The sequence below is a fragment of the Diabrotica virgifera genome, chromosome 7 (genome assembly GCF_917563875.1).
Source record: "Diabrotica virgifera virgifera chromosome 7, PGI_DIABVI_V3a".
Lineage (NCBI taxonomy): Eukaryota > Metazoa > Arthropoda > Insecta > Coleoptera > Chrysomelidae > Diabrotica > Diabrotica virgifera.
In genome coordinates, this window is record NC_065449.1 from 150,121,573 (window position 1) to 150,137,455 (window position 15,883).

Consider the following 15,883-nt stretch of genomic DNA (forward strand, 5'->3'; position numbering starts at 1 on the left):
GAGAAAATACACATCGTTTAGCACAGAAAATGGAGCATTTCAATTTACCAGATTACCTTTTGGATTAAATGTAAGCCCAAATAGTTTTTCAAGGATGATGTCAATAGCATTTTCGGGATTAACACCAGACAAAGCATTTCTTTACATGGACGATATAGTAGTGATAGGAATATCTGAAAAACATCACCTAGACAACCTGAAAAAGACATTTGAGACATGTCGAAAATTCAATTTGAAACTTAACCCAGGAAAATATCAATTTTTTAGAAGAGAAGTAACATATTTAGGTCATGATCTTTCTCAGGAAGGAGTATCACCGGACAAAGCGAAATATGCAACGATTGAACAATACCCGACACCTAAGACAGCGGAAGAAACAAAAAGATTCGTAGCATTTTGTAACTATTATAGACGTTTTATTCAAAATTTTGCTGAAATATGCAGACCACTCAACAGATTATCAAGAAAAGGAGTAGAATTTTTTTGGTCAGAAGAATGTGAAAAAGCATTCAATAAGCTTAAATCATCTCTGATGAAGCCACCGATCCTAAAATATCCAGATTTCAATAAACAATTCATCCTAACAACAGACGCATCCAACGAGAGTTGTTCAGCAATTTTAAGTCAAGATTATAACGGAATAGACCTACCAATAGCATACGCATCAAGAAGTTTCAATAAAGGAGAATGTAATAAACCTATAATCGTTAAGGAATTACTAGCGATTCATTGGGGAATTAATCATTTCAAATGTTATTTATATGGAGCACCAACATTTTTAGTAAAAACGGATCATAAACCACTAACACATTTATTCGCAATGAAAGAACCAACTTCGAAACTTACAAGAATCAGATTAGATTTAGAGGAATACGATTTCGAAATAGAATACATAACAGGGAAAAATAACTATGCAGATAGTCTTTCAAGAATAACATTACATCAACTAAAGAACCTATACATAGACAATACCCATATATTAGCTATAACACGAGCTCAAGCAAGAGAAAAGAAGAAGGAAGCAAGGCAAACGAAGGCAGAAAGCGAACTCGCACTACAGCCAGAAGCCCACAAACAGACAGTAAGAAAGGTACTAAATAATTTAGAGGCGCATAGACTACCAATTTTGTCTTTTGGAGCAGAACTAATCTCACCAAGACTGAGCATTAGGGTCAAAAACAAAATAAAGTGCAGCAAGAGCATAGCCACAGGATTCAATCATTTCGATTTAAACCAAATGTTGGCACAGCTTGATAAGCTGGCGGTAGAGAATGGCGTAAAGTAAAAATATACGTAAACGATATTATTTTTAAAGTGTGCACAATGGAGGAATTTATTAAACAAGGAAACGAAATATTAAAGAATGTTGAAATATACATGTGAAGTACCAGAAACAATAGAAGATGACAAAGAAAAACACAGGCTAATAGAAGAATATCACAATCATCCGATGTTCGGAGGACACTTAAAGAAAAATAGACTAATAAAGAAGCTAAAAGCAAAGTTCAGATGGAAAAATTTAGAAAAAGACGTAAGAAAATACGTTAAACAATGCCATGAATGTCAAATTAACAAACCGAATAGAACACATGTCAAAGAAGACGTGATATCGGACACTTCTTCGAAACCAGAGGACACAGAGTACATAGATACGATAGGTCAATTCACTAGAAGTAATAAAAGCAATGAAGACAAAAAAGAGCGACAAGAAAAGAATAAGCTCAAAGCAACATCACAACATTTTAAAATAGGAGACCTAGTCCTGGTAAAAAGGGAAGAGAATGGTAAGTTTGATAGTCATAGTCTTTATGTAGGCCCTTTCACAATAACAGAGGTAAATAATGTTAATTGTAAGATCGGATCGGAAAACAATAAAATCAAGGAAATACATAAGAATAGATTATATGCTTACAATCCGAGAACACAGTGAGTGACAAGTGAAACGGGAACAATGTCGATAACGAACATTTTTATTTTTTTGTATTTAATTAGTATTTATAGGAAAAATGTATATATTGTACTTCGTAAAACGCAGCAAGTAATTAGTGGTACTATTAGAAAAATTTTCTTCCTTTTCCGTAGTCAGAAAATTTTCGGGGGAAGGGGAAGATGAATTGGGATACACAGCATCTTAGTAAACATCATATTAAAAATAAACCTTTTAATAATTAAATGCCCGTGGTAATGTTTGTTTTTAATAAATACGATTAACCTAGTTTTTGCATCGATGCATGCTAGTATTTGATACAAGGTCGAGTTGCAATAATATTCAGTGGGTGTTTATTAACAGTCAGCACTTTTGAATCACGTTCACCTTGGCTTACCAAAACAGTAAATAAACAATAACCGACTTTAATTATATTTTTACGAGAACAGATAAATCAATTAGCAGTTGAGATTCCAGGGGGTAACATCGATTTCAAGTAAATACTATACCACCAGTTACTTTCTGTGATATATTTAACGTGTAAATAAATGTCTTAACAACGAACGATATTTACTACATCAACCCTCATAGTCGGGGTAACCACCCCTAAGTATCCAGGGTGGCTCAGAAGTCAGGAGCCACCATACCGGTTATAATGGACTCCAAGGGACCTAGGGATTTCTATTACAACTAATAAATCGTTTATATAATGGACTGTCTATTATTAGCGATTTTTATCGTTTGTAATGGACATTCCATTATAAATGATTTTCCAAAAATTACAGAATGTATGCTCTACATTACATTCAAGATTTATTTATTGATAAAAATACATACAATCTTTATTTATAGTTTACAAACAAAATATGTATAAAATAATATGTACCTACATACTTCACAAGAAAAAATCAGTCATGAGTTTTTGTTTTTTTGCTTGAACTCATATGCCTTAACTGCAGATGGTGGTTTACCAAAGTCTTCGTGTTAGTTTCTTCTCCATCCTCGACATTAATTGTCTGCTGCACGACACTAACAATCTCATCGTCCGTAAGGACTGGACAAGTTATGAGATTTGTGTCGATTTCCAGCAACTCTTCGGACGGACAAGAACCTTCGAAGGCTGCTAAAGCTGTACGTAGATCACACATTGAAAGATCGTCACATGGAGTTTCATCAGCTATACGTCCGCTATTAGCCATTCCAGAGTGAACGAAACAGTTAACAATGGTTTCTCGAGAGACATGGTCCCAAGCTTTGGACACCTTCATTATTGCATCAAGAACGTTTGGGAAGTTTTGGGAAAACGAATGTTTTGGGAGTCTCTGTTTTCTAATTTCTGAATTATCTTGTAGACAAGTTCTTTTCTGAATTTTACCTTGAGGGATCGAATGATCCCTTGGTCCATAGGTTGCAATACTGACGTTTTTAAGTTTTCCACCCGAGGATGAGAAGGGCAATTTTGCACTAGAAGGAGAATCTTTTTCTTCTGTAATAGTTCACGATCCCAATCTCTGAGGTAACTTTCAAGTAAGTGATGAAGTCATCCAAGCTTTATTATTGGACTCGCAGTCGACAGGCAGAGATGAGACGGTTTTAAAACAACGAGGAGCTTTTGACTTTCCAATTACCAACAATCTTCTTTTTTCTGTGCCCGTCATATTTGCCGTAACCAATAAAGTAATCCTCGCTTTCGACAGTTTACCTCCAGCACACTTTTTTCCTTGGAATTTTAATGTTTTGTATGGTGGCATTCTAAAAAAGAGCCCGGTTTAATCGCTGTTAAATATCTCGGCATCGGTATACCCCTCTCTGAGTTTCGGCCATGCATCTTTTAGCCAATCGTTTGTTATAGAAAGATCAACACTTCCAGACTCGCCAGTTATTTTTCAACACAATTTTGTGGCGAGCACCGAACCTTTGTATCCAGGACGAGGAGCATGTGAAATTTTCTTTATTTAAACGAACAGCAAGCTGGTTACATTTTTCGTGAAGCAGTCCATTTAACGGCACGTTGTTAGCACGTTGCTATTTAAACCACATCAATAGAGCACTATCCAAATCAGTATGTGTAAAACTTCGCACCTTTTTAACTTTCTCGCACTTCTCAAATTGTTCTATTATTTTATATTTGGGCTTAACGATCTTTTAAATAGCCGAACGACATGTTTTATATTCATGACACAAACTGTTAGCAGATTCACCGTTCTCAAACTGACAGATAATGCTAAACTTCTCTTTTACCGTAAGCTGTTGTCGCTTAAACATCCTGAAGAATACTAGCACTTAGCACTAGCAATTAACAAACCGGATTTAATTGCAAAATTTGACGAACAAGACAAGTTTTGACGATCTGTCTATTACAACCGATTTTTACAGCGGAATGGACGGGACTTTGTGCCTATTACAGTCGATATTTACACTACAAACGATTGTTTATTACAAATTATTATTATGCAATTAACTCCATAACACTCGGAGAGACTGGAGGATTTGTCCACTACAAGTGATAACTGATTCCATTATAAACGGTTTTCACAGTAAGTACTGCTTGCAGTGTGTATTTTCATGTGCTCTTTTAATCGAGTACTCGAGACTTTTAATCAAAGGTAATACCACGAGTCCTCTAAATTTTATCGATAAATTTTTTTGTTTTCACGAAAACTTCTTTATTTGGTAAAAATATTGGTCTTTATTGAAAACTGTTTATCTCTTATAAAAATAGAAAGACTAAGATGGCCAATCCATCTAGCAAAATCACAGCCAGAACAACTCTCCTAGAAGAATTCTTATGTCACAACCTCTGGGAAGTAGAAATAGGGGTAGGGCAAAACTCAGATAGAAGGAATTGAGGATGGTAGAAAAATAGGCGAAGTAAATAGGACTCTACACTACAGCCGAACTCGAGTTGCAGGAGAAATAAACAAACCAAAGCATAAAACACGTCAGAATCATAAGCGTGCGGTTTTGTTTTCTATTAAATTATTAAAAGAATAATTACAAAATAGCAGATTTGTTTACTTTGAATAACGAAGATCAAATATGCAATGTTAGTATTGTTTTCAAGGAAATTCAAATCAGTAGATGCTATTTGATCAGTTATTTTAAAAATAAGCTTTTTAACTGAAAAAGAAAACAGAAACATGTGGTTTGACAAAAATTATAATGCAGTAATTGTAACGTTGTTGTGACACTGTAACGATTAATTTCAAAATATTACGCAGTAGTATATATTATTATGTTTTCCGAATTTTATTTGGAAAAACCATAAAACTCGCATGATCCACATAACAAATGTCACCAGAAATTGTTTCATGTAGATATCAGCTATTACGGGAGAGAGGTGGATCCCGTTGCCTCCTATACTGTGGTTGGGGCATCTTTGATTTGACGATAGACTTGGTTTTGGAATGAAAAGTATGTATTAGGCAAGCAGTGTTTTATAAGAGATAGGTAATGTGTCTTGAAGAATTTGATGTTTAGAGTCAAAGATGGAGACGGTTTCATCAATAGAAATGTTGGTGAATAAAGAAACAATGTCAAAATTAACTAGTATATCTGAGGGTGAAATAGAAATGTTTTTCAGAAGATCAATGAAATGGAAAAGTATATTCTACATAAAATATAGATTCGTATTCATATATTCTTCATGAAATGGTATATTCTTGGAATTCGGGACGATTTTTCTCTGGGTCTAAGAGATTTTTTGATACCTGGAAATAGAGTGGACTTATTTATAATGGATTTGGTCGTTTTTCTAGATATGTAGTGGGATCACTATGGATCGCGTTTGTATTCTGTGAAAATGAGAAGTTCGGACATTTTGTCGAAATAATAGAAGAGTTTGTAATGAAATATAATATAGGTATACATATACAGAGTGGGCCAAAGAAAAGAATCCACCTCGATACTTGGCAGTATTTATTAGATTTTAAGGAAATAAAGAAACAGATCGATTTTTGACCTAAGGGGGACACATTTTTACGGTACATAAATCTGTCATTTGTCAACCCCCTCCCTTCCATTTTCCCCACCTCTTATTTTTAAATAGGGAATAGGGGCTGTGTGCTACCTCATTTGAAAGTTTATTCAATTCTCTATTCAATAAGTTAACATTGACATAATTATTTATACAGCGTGTCCAAGAAAAATGATTTTGAATTAAATTAATTGACACAAAAAGAAGAATGTATGCATTTTATTTAACTCAAAATACATTCTACTACTGACAGAAAACAGAGAAAAATGTTTATTTGACAAATAAATATTGTTTTTCGCTTAAATTCAATATTCAGCCTACAAGGGGCAGATGGGTGGCATCTTGAACATTGAAATTAAGTAAAAAGCAAGGTTTATTGTATATATTTATCAAAAACATTTTTTTTCTGTTTTGTGACAACAGTACATTCTTCTTTTTGTGTCAATTAATTTAATTAAAATATTTTTTTCTTGGACACCCTGTATAAATAATTATGTTAATGTTTAAATTACTGAATAGAGAATTAAATAACCTTTTAAATGAGTCAGCACACGACCCATATCTCGTCATTTCCCTAAAATCTAATAAATCCTGCCAAATATCGAGGTGAACTCTTTTCTTTGGCCCACTCTGTATACAGGGTGTCCCAGACTAATTTATCCAGGCTATATCTCTTAAACGAATAGAGATTTTATAATGGGGCAAAAACTGATATATTCCATTTGTTATACATACACTTTAACATGGAGTAGAAAAAATCCTTCCCTAAATATTCACCCCTTATTTACAACCCCTAACTTTAATTTTTTTAATAGCACCCTGTATATTTATTTATAGTTTTGGATGTGGTCATCTATCGTCTATTCAATAGGATTTTTAAAAATAAAATTGGTTTGTAAATAATCAAGAAAATATCAGTTTATTTTTTATTTTTCTTAATAATTATGGTATCGTTATTAAAGATTAAAGTTAGGGGTTGTAACTAAGGGATGAATATTTACGGGATGATTTTTTCTACGCCATAAAGTGTATTACAAATGGAATATATCAGTTTTTGTCCCATTCGAAAATCTCTATTCGTTTAAGAGCTATAGCCTGGGAAATTAGTCTGGGTCACATAACAAAAATAAAAAATAAACTGATATTTTCTTGAATATTTACAAATCGATTTTATTTTTAAAAAATCTGTTGAATGGACAATAGAAGACCACATCCACATAATTATGTGCTTTTATGTAATTATAACAAAATATGTATATTGGAGATGATTCACGTAAATTGCATCAATAATAAAACTGATGTTAAGGATCTCTCCAATATACATTATAATTTGATAAATTAAATACATTTTGTAAACACACCATTGCCAGATGATTTAAATACGGTCCTTCTTCCTATTATTTTTCTTCAAAAGTGTTGTCTCCCTCAAAAAGTGGCCGTCATCATGGCTATTTTCACATTTATTTTAATATTACTATCTATAAGCAGCTCCACAAAGCTACAAGCTACATTTGTATTTTACCAATGTTCCGATTTGTCTAACCAGAATATATCTCATCGACATAATATGTTTCTGCTGTCCGTTACCTTTACCTGTATAATGATCTACAACAACGCATATCTATCTCATTTCCCACAACGACCAGATACCACAAATTCTTATTTTAACTATGGTTAATATCTCATTTTGTTTGTTCATTCCTTTTTACAAAATGGTCGTTGTTCATAACAGTATCAACCCAGCTTATTTTTAAAATTCTTCTATACTACTCCCACGTGTCAAATGCTTTTATTATAATATTACAATATCTACTTATATTCCCTTTTTAGCGTCCATGCCTATATATCTTAATAAACCAGAAAATGCATAACCATAATAACGAGCGATCCACAATTATTGGGATCAAAGCTAGCCGTGCAAAAAATTACGTATGTCCTGTTTTAATCTGAATTTATGTCATTGGTTTATCAATTAATTTTGATTAACATTATAAAACATAAAAAATCAGTCAAAACACAGAACTTTAATTAAAAATAAAAAGAATTAACAAATTATAAGTAACAATAATAAATAAAATCAAACAACATGCTGTATATGTCCACCACCATCTCTATATAACCTAACTTTTCTTGTTAAGTTGACGTACACTGCAAAGTTGACGTAAATTGGAAAGTATATCTGAATTAAGAATAGACATGCACTGTATAGCTATCTCTGTCGTTCACAGCCACCTATGGTGACAATAATTTTGGATCACACGTTATCTACCCCACAAGGATGGAAACCATTTTCATTTAATTGAAGACCTCTCGGAAAACATGATACTTTTGCGACTTACACCAGCGTTAACATTTGTTTTTTGTTTAGTATCATTTTTGAAGTGGAGACTTCTTTAGTGATGTGTACTTTTTGGATGGGGAGAAACTTTGATTTCGCATCAGATTTTTGAGACAGACACCGCTAAGATCGTGACGCTATATCATAGCTCCGTTATTATTGATCCGATTGGAGCGTGTGATGCTTTAAATGACAGTTAAGGAATAAAGATTATATGAAAATAGAAAAAACAGGCGAGTACCAAAAGGGCCCTACACAGCATCTTCGTTATTAATGAACGTATAGTTATTTACGAGATATTAGATGTCACTTTGGACGAAAATAGATTTACTCTGAGATAAATTTTGATTTATTGACTTGAAGAAGGCCTCTGGCTCAGTAAAAATAAACAACTGATTGAATCCTAACATGCGGCACAGCAATGTGAGATATGGTAGCCAAGAAGAGATATGGTACCAAATAGAATAGTGAGAGAGAGTATTAACTGTACAAATAAAATAAGTAAAAATGAATTTATTTTATTATTCATGTGTTTACCCCGCAGCGGCGCTCAGTCATCAATATGAACAATAGTCCAAATAAGTTGTTTACATTCCTTCGCTTTTATTTTCTATTAAACTATTCGGTCTGCTGGTACCGTATACAAAGTATGCTTTATATTTATGAGCCCAAGATTGTAATATACGTTTATACATTGTAAATCATGATTTGGAAGTGCTCCTCGTAACGTTACAGGTCGTCGGTTATGTTTATTTTTACTGCATCTTGAAACCGGATAGAGATTAGAACCATTTGAAAACTGTTTATTGCAAACTTCACATCCAAATGGTTTTTCCCTATATTTCACATATAAATGGTTTTTCACTAGTATGTACCGCCATATGGCTTTTTAACGTACTTTGTGTTACAAACTGTTCTGTTCATATTTCACATCCAAATGGTTTTTCACCCGTGTGCGTTCTCATATGAACTTTTAAGTTACCATTTGCTGTAAACTGTTTTTTACATATTTCACATTCAAATGGTTTTTCTCCAGAGTGAATTCTCAAATGTCTTTTTAAATCGGAACTATACGAAAACCCTTTGGCGCAAATTTCACATCGAAATGGTTTTTCATCACTGTGCGTGCTCATATGAATTTTTAAGTGAGCACTTTGTGTAAACTGTTTTGTGCATATTTCACATTCAAATGATTTTTCTCCAGAGTGAATTCTCAAATGTCTTTTTAAATCGGAACTAAACGAAAATCCTTTGGCGCAAATTTCACATCGAAATGGTTTTTCACCAGTGTGAATTCTAAATGTGTTTTTAAATCGGAACTATGGATTTTCATCAGTGTGTCTGCTCATATGAACCTTTAAGTGAGTACTTTGTGTAAACCGTTTTGTGCATATTTCACATCCAAATTGTTTTTCACCAGTATGCACCACCATATGTCTTTTTAAGTGATCACTTCGTGAAAACTGTTTTGTGCATATTTCACAACAAAATGGTTTTTCACTAGTATGGCTTCTCATATGAACTTTGAAGTGAGCACTTCGTGAAAACTGTTTTGTACATATTTCACATCCAAATGGTTTTTCACCAGTATGCACCATTATATGTTTTTTTAAGGATGCACTTTGTGTAAACTGTTTTGTGCATATTTCACATCCAAATGGTTTTTCGCCAGTATGCACCACCATATGTTGTTTTAACTCACTCTTTGTTACAAACTGTTTTGTGCATATTTCACATCCAAATGGTTTTTCACTAGTATGGCTTCTCATATGAACCTTTAAGTGATCACTTCGTGAAAACTGTTTTGTGCATATTTCACAACAAAATGGTTTTTCACTAGTATGGCTTCTCATATGAACTTTGAAGTGATCACTTCGTGAAAACTGTTTTGTGCATACTTCACATCTAAATGGTTTTTCGCCAGTATGCACCACCATATGTTTTTTTAACTGACTCTGTGTTACAAACTGTTTTGTGCATATTTCACATTTAAATGGTTTTTCTCCAGAGTGAATTCTCAAATGTATTTTTAAATCAGAACTAAATAAAAACTCTTTGGTGCAAACTTCACATCGAAATGGTTTCTCACCAGTATGTACCACCATAATATGTTGTCTTAGATTATCGTTTGTAACAAATTGGTTACTGCAGATTTCACATGTAAAATGTTTTTTAGATGAGTGTATATTCAAGGAAACTTGGTGTTCATTTTTTGTACATTGTTCCGTTTCATATGTGACAGATTTTTCTCTAGTGTGCTGCCGTATCACATGTCTTTTTAAACTTTTCTTCCCTGCATACCTCTTAAAACAAATTTGACAAGTAAAGTATTTTTCAACAGTATTCGCTTTCCTACCGTTAGTAGTACATTGGTTCAGTTGGTTATTTATAACCTGATTTTTTAATTCGTTGTTTTCATCAGTTATTCTATCTTCATATTTGAAACCTAAAATCATAGTAATCTATTAAAATAGCAACGAAACTATAAACACAAAAATAGTAATTTGAGAGAAGTCAAACAAAAAAAATTGGGATTTTCAGATTTTTTGGGAGAAATTTAAATTTTGCAATTAAGATTTTGCCAGTAAAAAAAAACAAAAATTAGGGTTCTACTGAGGGTTCTCTCAACCAAGTCTCTTCTTCTAACACTCGCCCTTAGCAGAATCCGCGTGGGAACCTTTACGTTATAGGGTATAATTTGTATTGTGAGAATTATTTCCAAAGTGGAAATCGAAACGTGAGAATAAATATATTTTTAAATTAAGATTATAGTTAATTTCAAATAAAAATAGTAAATTTGATGCCATGGCAAAAATGCATCGCTTATTTAAACAAAATTTACTTCATCATCACCAATCACAACCCAATTCAAGACAATGTTAACCATAATGATTACTATTTTTGTTTATAGCTGTTGTTTACATTACTGACAATAATTATTGATTGTTATTATTCATTTTCTATTGTATTTTTCAAAAATGGGGACGTCTAACAAATAAATACATATCGCCGCCGCCTACGAAAAGTATAACTCCGAAAAATGCCGGTAAGAGTAGAACTTTCAATAAACGCCGCGAAGAAAATTATTTTTGATTATATGATTGTGAAAATTATAATCCCTAATAAAGTGTTAGCGAAAAAATTTATTTTTTGAGGAGTATCAGCAAAAAACATCATTTTGTTTTTATGTCCACGAAAATTATAATTACTAAAAGTTCTCAGAAATAATTGTTTTCGTCGGCAGGCACAGAAACAGAAAGGGAAATAATTGTTTTCGTCGGCATCTATTATGAACTAAATCTTTTCGTTATGGTAGGGGAGCAAAGTATGCTAAATGTGCAGTCACTCGAGCGCTTTGGGGACCTATTGGGTTGTGAAAAGTAGGTCCTGAAACCAAAAAAAGTTAAGTAAAGTTTTCCATTTTAGTGGGCGCTTGTCATTTTTTAATTTCTTTTTCCATTTCCAACAATCGTTTTTTCCGATTATAACGCCATCTATCCATAATTCGAAAAGATATTTCGAATAAAAGTTACTTATTTTTACGTAAGGAATATAAATCTGGAATAAAAAATGAGGGTTCCCATTTAAGATTTTGAAGTAACCCCCCACCCCACCTCCGTAAGGGGTGGTGTTTGGTGCCATTCGATAGATTTTTCAAAAATATTGAATAAGTGTATTTTACAGTTTTTCGATCTGATGTTTATTTCGCGAAATATCGTGGGATTCGTATTTAAAATATTAAATTTACCCCCCACTCCTCTCCGTGGGAAGTCGTGTTTGGTATCAGTCGATAGATTTTTTAAAAAATATTGAGCACATTTTTTTTAGTTTTTCGATCTGTCATTCATTTTGCGAAATATTCGCTTTTTTCTTGTGAAACTTTGGGACTCGCCCATTTCCTCACGCCCGGCTCAAATCGTCAGATTTTTGAAATATACACTCTTTTGCATGTACAGTAGACGCCCTCTTAACCGACCATGACGGGACCTGTCCATAGGTCGGATAATCAAAAAGTCGGTTAAACCGAAAATCTTTAAAACCACCATCAGAAAGACATTACATATGTAACTCTATTAAAAATATATATATTTTATGATCTATAAACAAAAAAGTAGTATGTACATATAGTCCGTCTAACTTTTTCCATGGGTCACGATTCATTTTCAAACAAATTAAGTCAAAACATAAAGTGAAACGAACGTCGATGTGTATATACATATGTAATTAACAATATCACTCACAAGACAAATTATGAAAATAAAATCAATGGGAAAATCCCAATAGTTGGCTGTATACCATATTTTAAAAAAAACCTATACAGAAGTAAAAACTTCAAATTGTATTTTGGTATAAAATCGTTTATTTAAAAACTATCTAAAAGTCATCCACATGGATTGCAAAACGTTTTCGTTCTGAACAGAACATCTTCAGTGCATTCCGCAAAGTAGTTGTAACTAGCACACCAATGAAGGTGGTAACTTCATAATATATGGCTTTTCGAGCAGGGAAGCATGTTGCTCTTTAGGCACATACATAATTTAATCTTGTAACATCGACTTGTAGTCACAATATTTTATCAAAATTTATAATGTAAGCCATATATTATGAAGTTACCACCTTCATTGGTGTGCTAGTTACAACTACTTTGCGGAATGCACTGAAGATGTTCTGTTCAGAACGAAAACGTTTTGCAATCTATGTGGATGACTTTTAGATAGTTTTTAAATAAACGATTTTATACCAAAATACAATTTGAAGTTTTTACTTCTGTATAGGTTTTTTTTTACAAATTATGAAACTTGTATGACCTCTAATCTAAAAATAGTATCATCCAAAAAGGAGTAGGGTCGGTCGGTTAAGCCGACGGTCGGTTAAGAGGGCGTCTACTGTACTTAACTTACCTTATCTTAATCTGACAATTTCGAGTTTTTTTAAGGATAGATTTTTTTTTTCGGGCCCCCCTTAACGAACTACCCTGTGTTAAGAGCCAATATATGGTAGAGGTACATCTGCAGGGTACCACGTTTCTCTCCATATGATAATCTGACGCGCTCGAGTAACTGCAAAAATCCCCGCTTGGGCTCCCCTACCATTATAAGTATTTTGGGAGTTATAATCTTCGCGGACACGCATATAAAAAAGAATTGTATCGCCTTCTTCTTCTTCTTGTGCCACTCCTATCGGAGATTGGAAATCATCAAGGCTACCCTGACTTTGTTTACAGCTGACCTAAAAAGTTCATTAGTGGTGCAGCCAAACCACTCTCTCAAATTCCGTAACCATGACATTCTTCTACGCCTGGATTCCGTTTTCCTTCTATTTTTCCTTGCATTATATTTCGAAGTAATGCGTATTTATGACCTCTCATAAGATGACCCAAATACTCGAGTTTTCTTCGTTTTATCGTTAACAAAATTTCTGAGTCTCTTCCTATCCTTCGTATTACTTCAAGATTTGTGATTCTTTCAACCCAACTTATCTTCAGCATTCGACGGTAGCACCACATCTCGAAACTTTCAATATTTTTTATGTTGTTCTGTTTGAGAGTCCAGGCCTCTACACCGTATAATAGCGTGTTAAATACGTAGCCTCTTAGCATTCTTAATCGTAGAGGGATGCTTATATCTCTGCTGCAGAAGAATTTTCTCATCTTTATGAAGGTGGCCCTGGCAATTTCGATACGTCTTTTTATTTCATTGTTTTGGTCTCCAGTTTGTTTATTAAAGTTCCCAAGTATTTGTAACTTGATACTTTTTCAATTTGAATGCCGTTTATACTAATATGTGCTGGTTGTGTCATGATTTTACTGAAGACCATATACTTGGTTTTTTTGATATTAATGTTTATGCCATAATTGTTGCAAGCAATATTTATGTTTGTAAGTAATCGTTGTAATTCTTCTACTGTTCTTGCAACTAGTAGAGTATCGTCTGCGTATCGAATATTATTTACAACCTCTCCATTGATTACGATTCCTTCATTTGCTTGCAAAAGGGCTTCCTGACAGATGCTTTCACTATATACATTAAATAGCAGTGGTGACAAAATGCATCCCTGTCTTACTCCTACGTATTTCTATTGCTTTTGATATCTCATTTTCTATTTTGATGTTAGCTTTCTGATTCCAATATAAGTTGAGAATTATTCGCAGATCTTTATTATCTATGTCTTTTCTTTCTAGAATGTCTCTTAGCCTATCGTGCATACTAAAACCTAAAACATGCATGTACTTCTTGATTAACGTCTAGGCATCTTTGTGCAAGAACATTCAAACCGAAGAGAGCTTCTCGAGTACCTAGTCCTTTTCTGAACCCCATCTGCGTATTACTAATATCTGACTCCAACTTTTGATAAACTCGGTTGTGGATGATTTTTAGAAATATCTTTAGTAGATGGCTCATTAAAGATATTGTTCGATGTTCTGAACGTTCTTTTGCATTGGATTTCTTTGGCAGTGTAACGAATGTACACAGCAGCCACTCTTGAGGTATAATACCAGTATTGTATACTGTGTTAAATAAGTGCAATATTATACCTATTGATTCATCATTCAAGAGCTTTAGTAATTCAGTAGGAACCTCATCGGGTCCATTTGCCTTTCCAGTTTTGGAATTTCTAAGTGCCATTTCTACTTCACATTTTAGGATTTCAGGTCCCGTTTCACCATTTACCTTAACAATGTTATTTCTATTGTCCTCAAACAATTCTCTTATGTATTCACTCCATCTATTAATTTTTTCTGTTAAGTCTATAATAATATTTCCGTCTTTGTCCTTAAGCAAACTCATTTGATGTCTTCTTTGGGTTCCTGTAAGTTCTTTTACTTTTTATGTATATTGAATGTCTTCCATTTCTACACATTGTACTTTAATCCATGATTCTTTGGCATTCTTTATTATTTGCTTTATGTTCTTATCAACCTCTCTGTATTTTTCTGAATTATTCTTCAATTTGAGTCTTTCATCCATTAGTTCTAGTATGTCTGGTGTCATCCACACCTTATGTTTCTTTGTAGATTTGGTTAAGTGTTTCTTTCCCGTAGTTCTTATTATAGTGTTTATATACTTCAGTTTTTCATCTATGTTGTCTGTTCTGAGGATTTGGTTTTCTGCTACACTGAGGCTGGTGTTGATTTCTTCTCGCACTGTTTGTCGTCGGTGTTCACTTTTAAGCTGGCTTAAGTCTAACGCTGGGATGATGGTTTTTCTCATTTTCTTTGGTCTAGCTTCTAACACAGATACTACTGGATTATGATCCGAACCGATATCAGTTCCAGGGTAAGATTTAGTAGATTTCACGGCATTACGGTATCTTTTTGTCACCATTATGTAATCTATTTGGTTTCTGATTACTTTTTCTTGTGTGTGTTGAGGTGACGTCCACGTATAGAGTCGCCTTGGGGGTAATTTAAAGAATGTATTAGTTATTATTAAATCTTCGCTTTGACAAAACTGAACTAAACGATCACCCCTTTCATTTCTATTACCTAAGCCGTATTCACCGACATTTTCTCCAACTTTACCCTGACCTACCTTGGCGTTCAGATCGCCCATTACTATGTTAATGTGTTGTCTCTTTGTTGTTCTTATCACCTCTTCTAAGTTATTGTTTAACTCTTTAATTGTATTAACATCGCGCGCTC

At 33.5% G+C, this 15,883-nt stretch overlaps 1 protein-coding gene across 6 annotated transcripts in view; it reads right to left on the reverse strand.

The window, feature by feature from the left end:
• The window catches only part of LOC126888291 (gastrula zinc finger protein XlCGF57.1-like), a 163,548-nt gene that overhangs the window by 119,149 nt on the left and 28,516 nt on the right, over positions 1 to 15,883 (reverse strand). For 2 of the 6 annotated variants that reach the window (XM_050656428.1, XM_050656426.1), the window contains one exon: positions 8,739 to 10,687. The exons of the other annotated variants lie outside the window; for them this stretch is intronic. In XM_050656428.1, coding sequence (XP_050512385.1) covers positions 9,561 to 10,687 — 1,127 coding nt within the window. In that variant the 3' untranslated portion in view covers positions 8,739 to 9,560. Of the gene's footprint in view, positions 1 to 8,738; positions 10,688 to 15,883 lie in introns of those variants that run through there. 6 annotated transcript variants of the gene reach the window in all.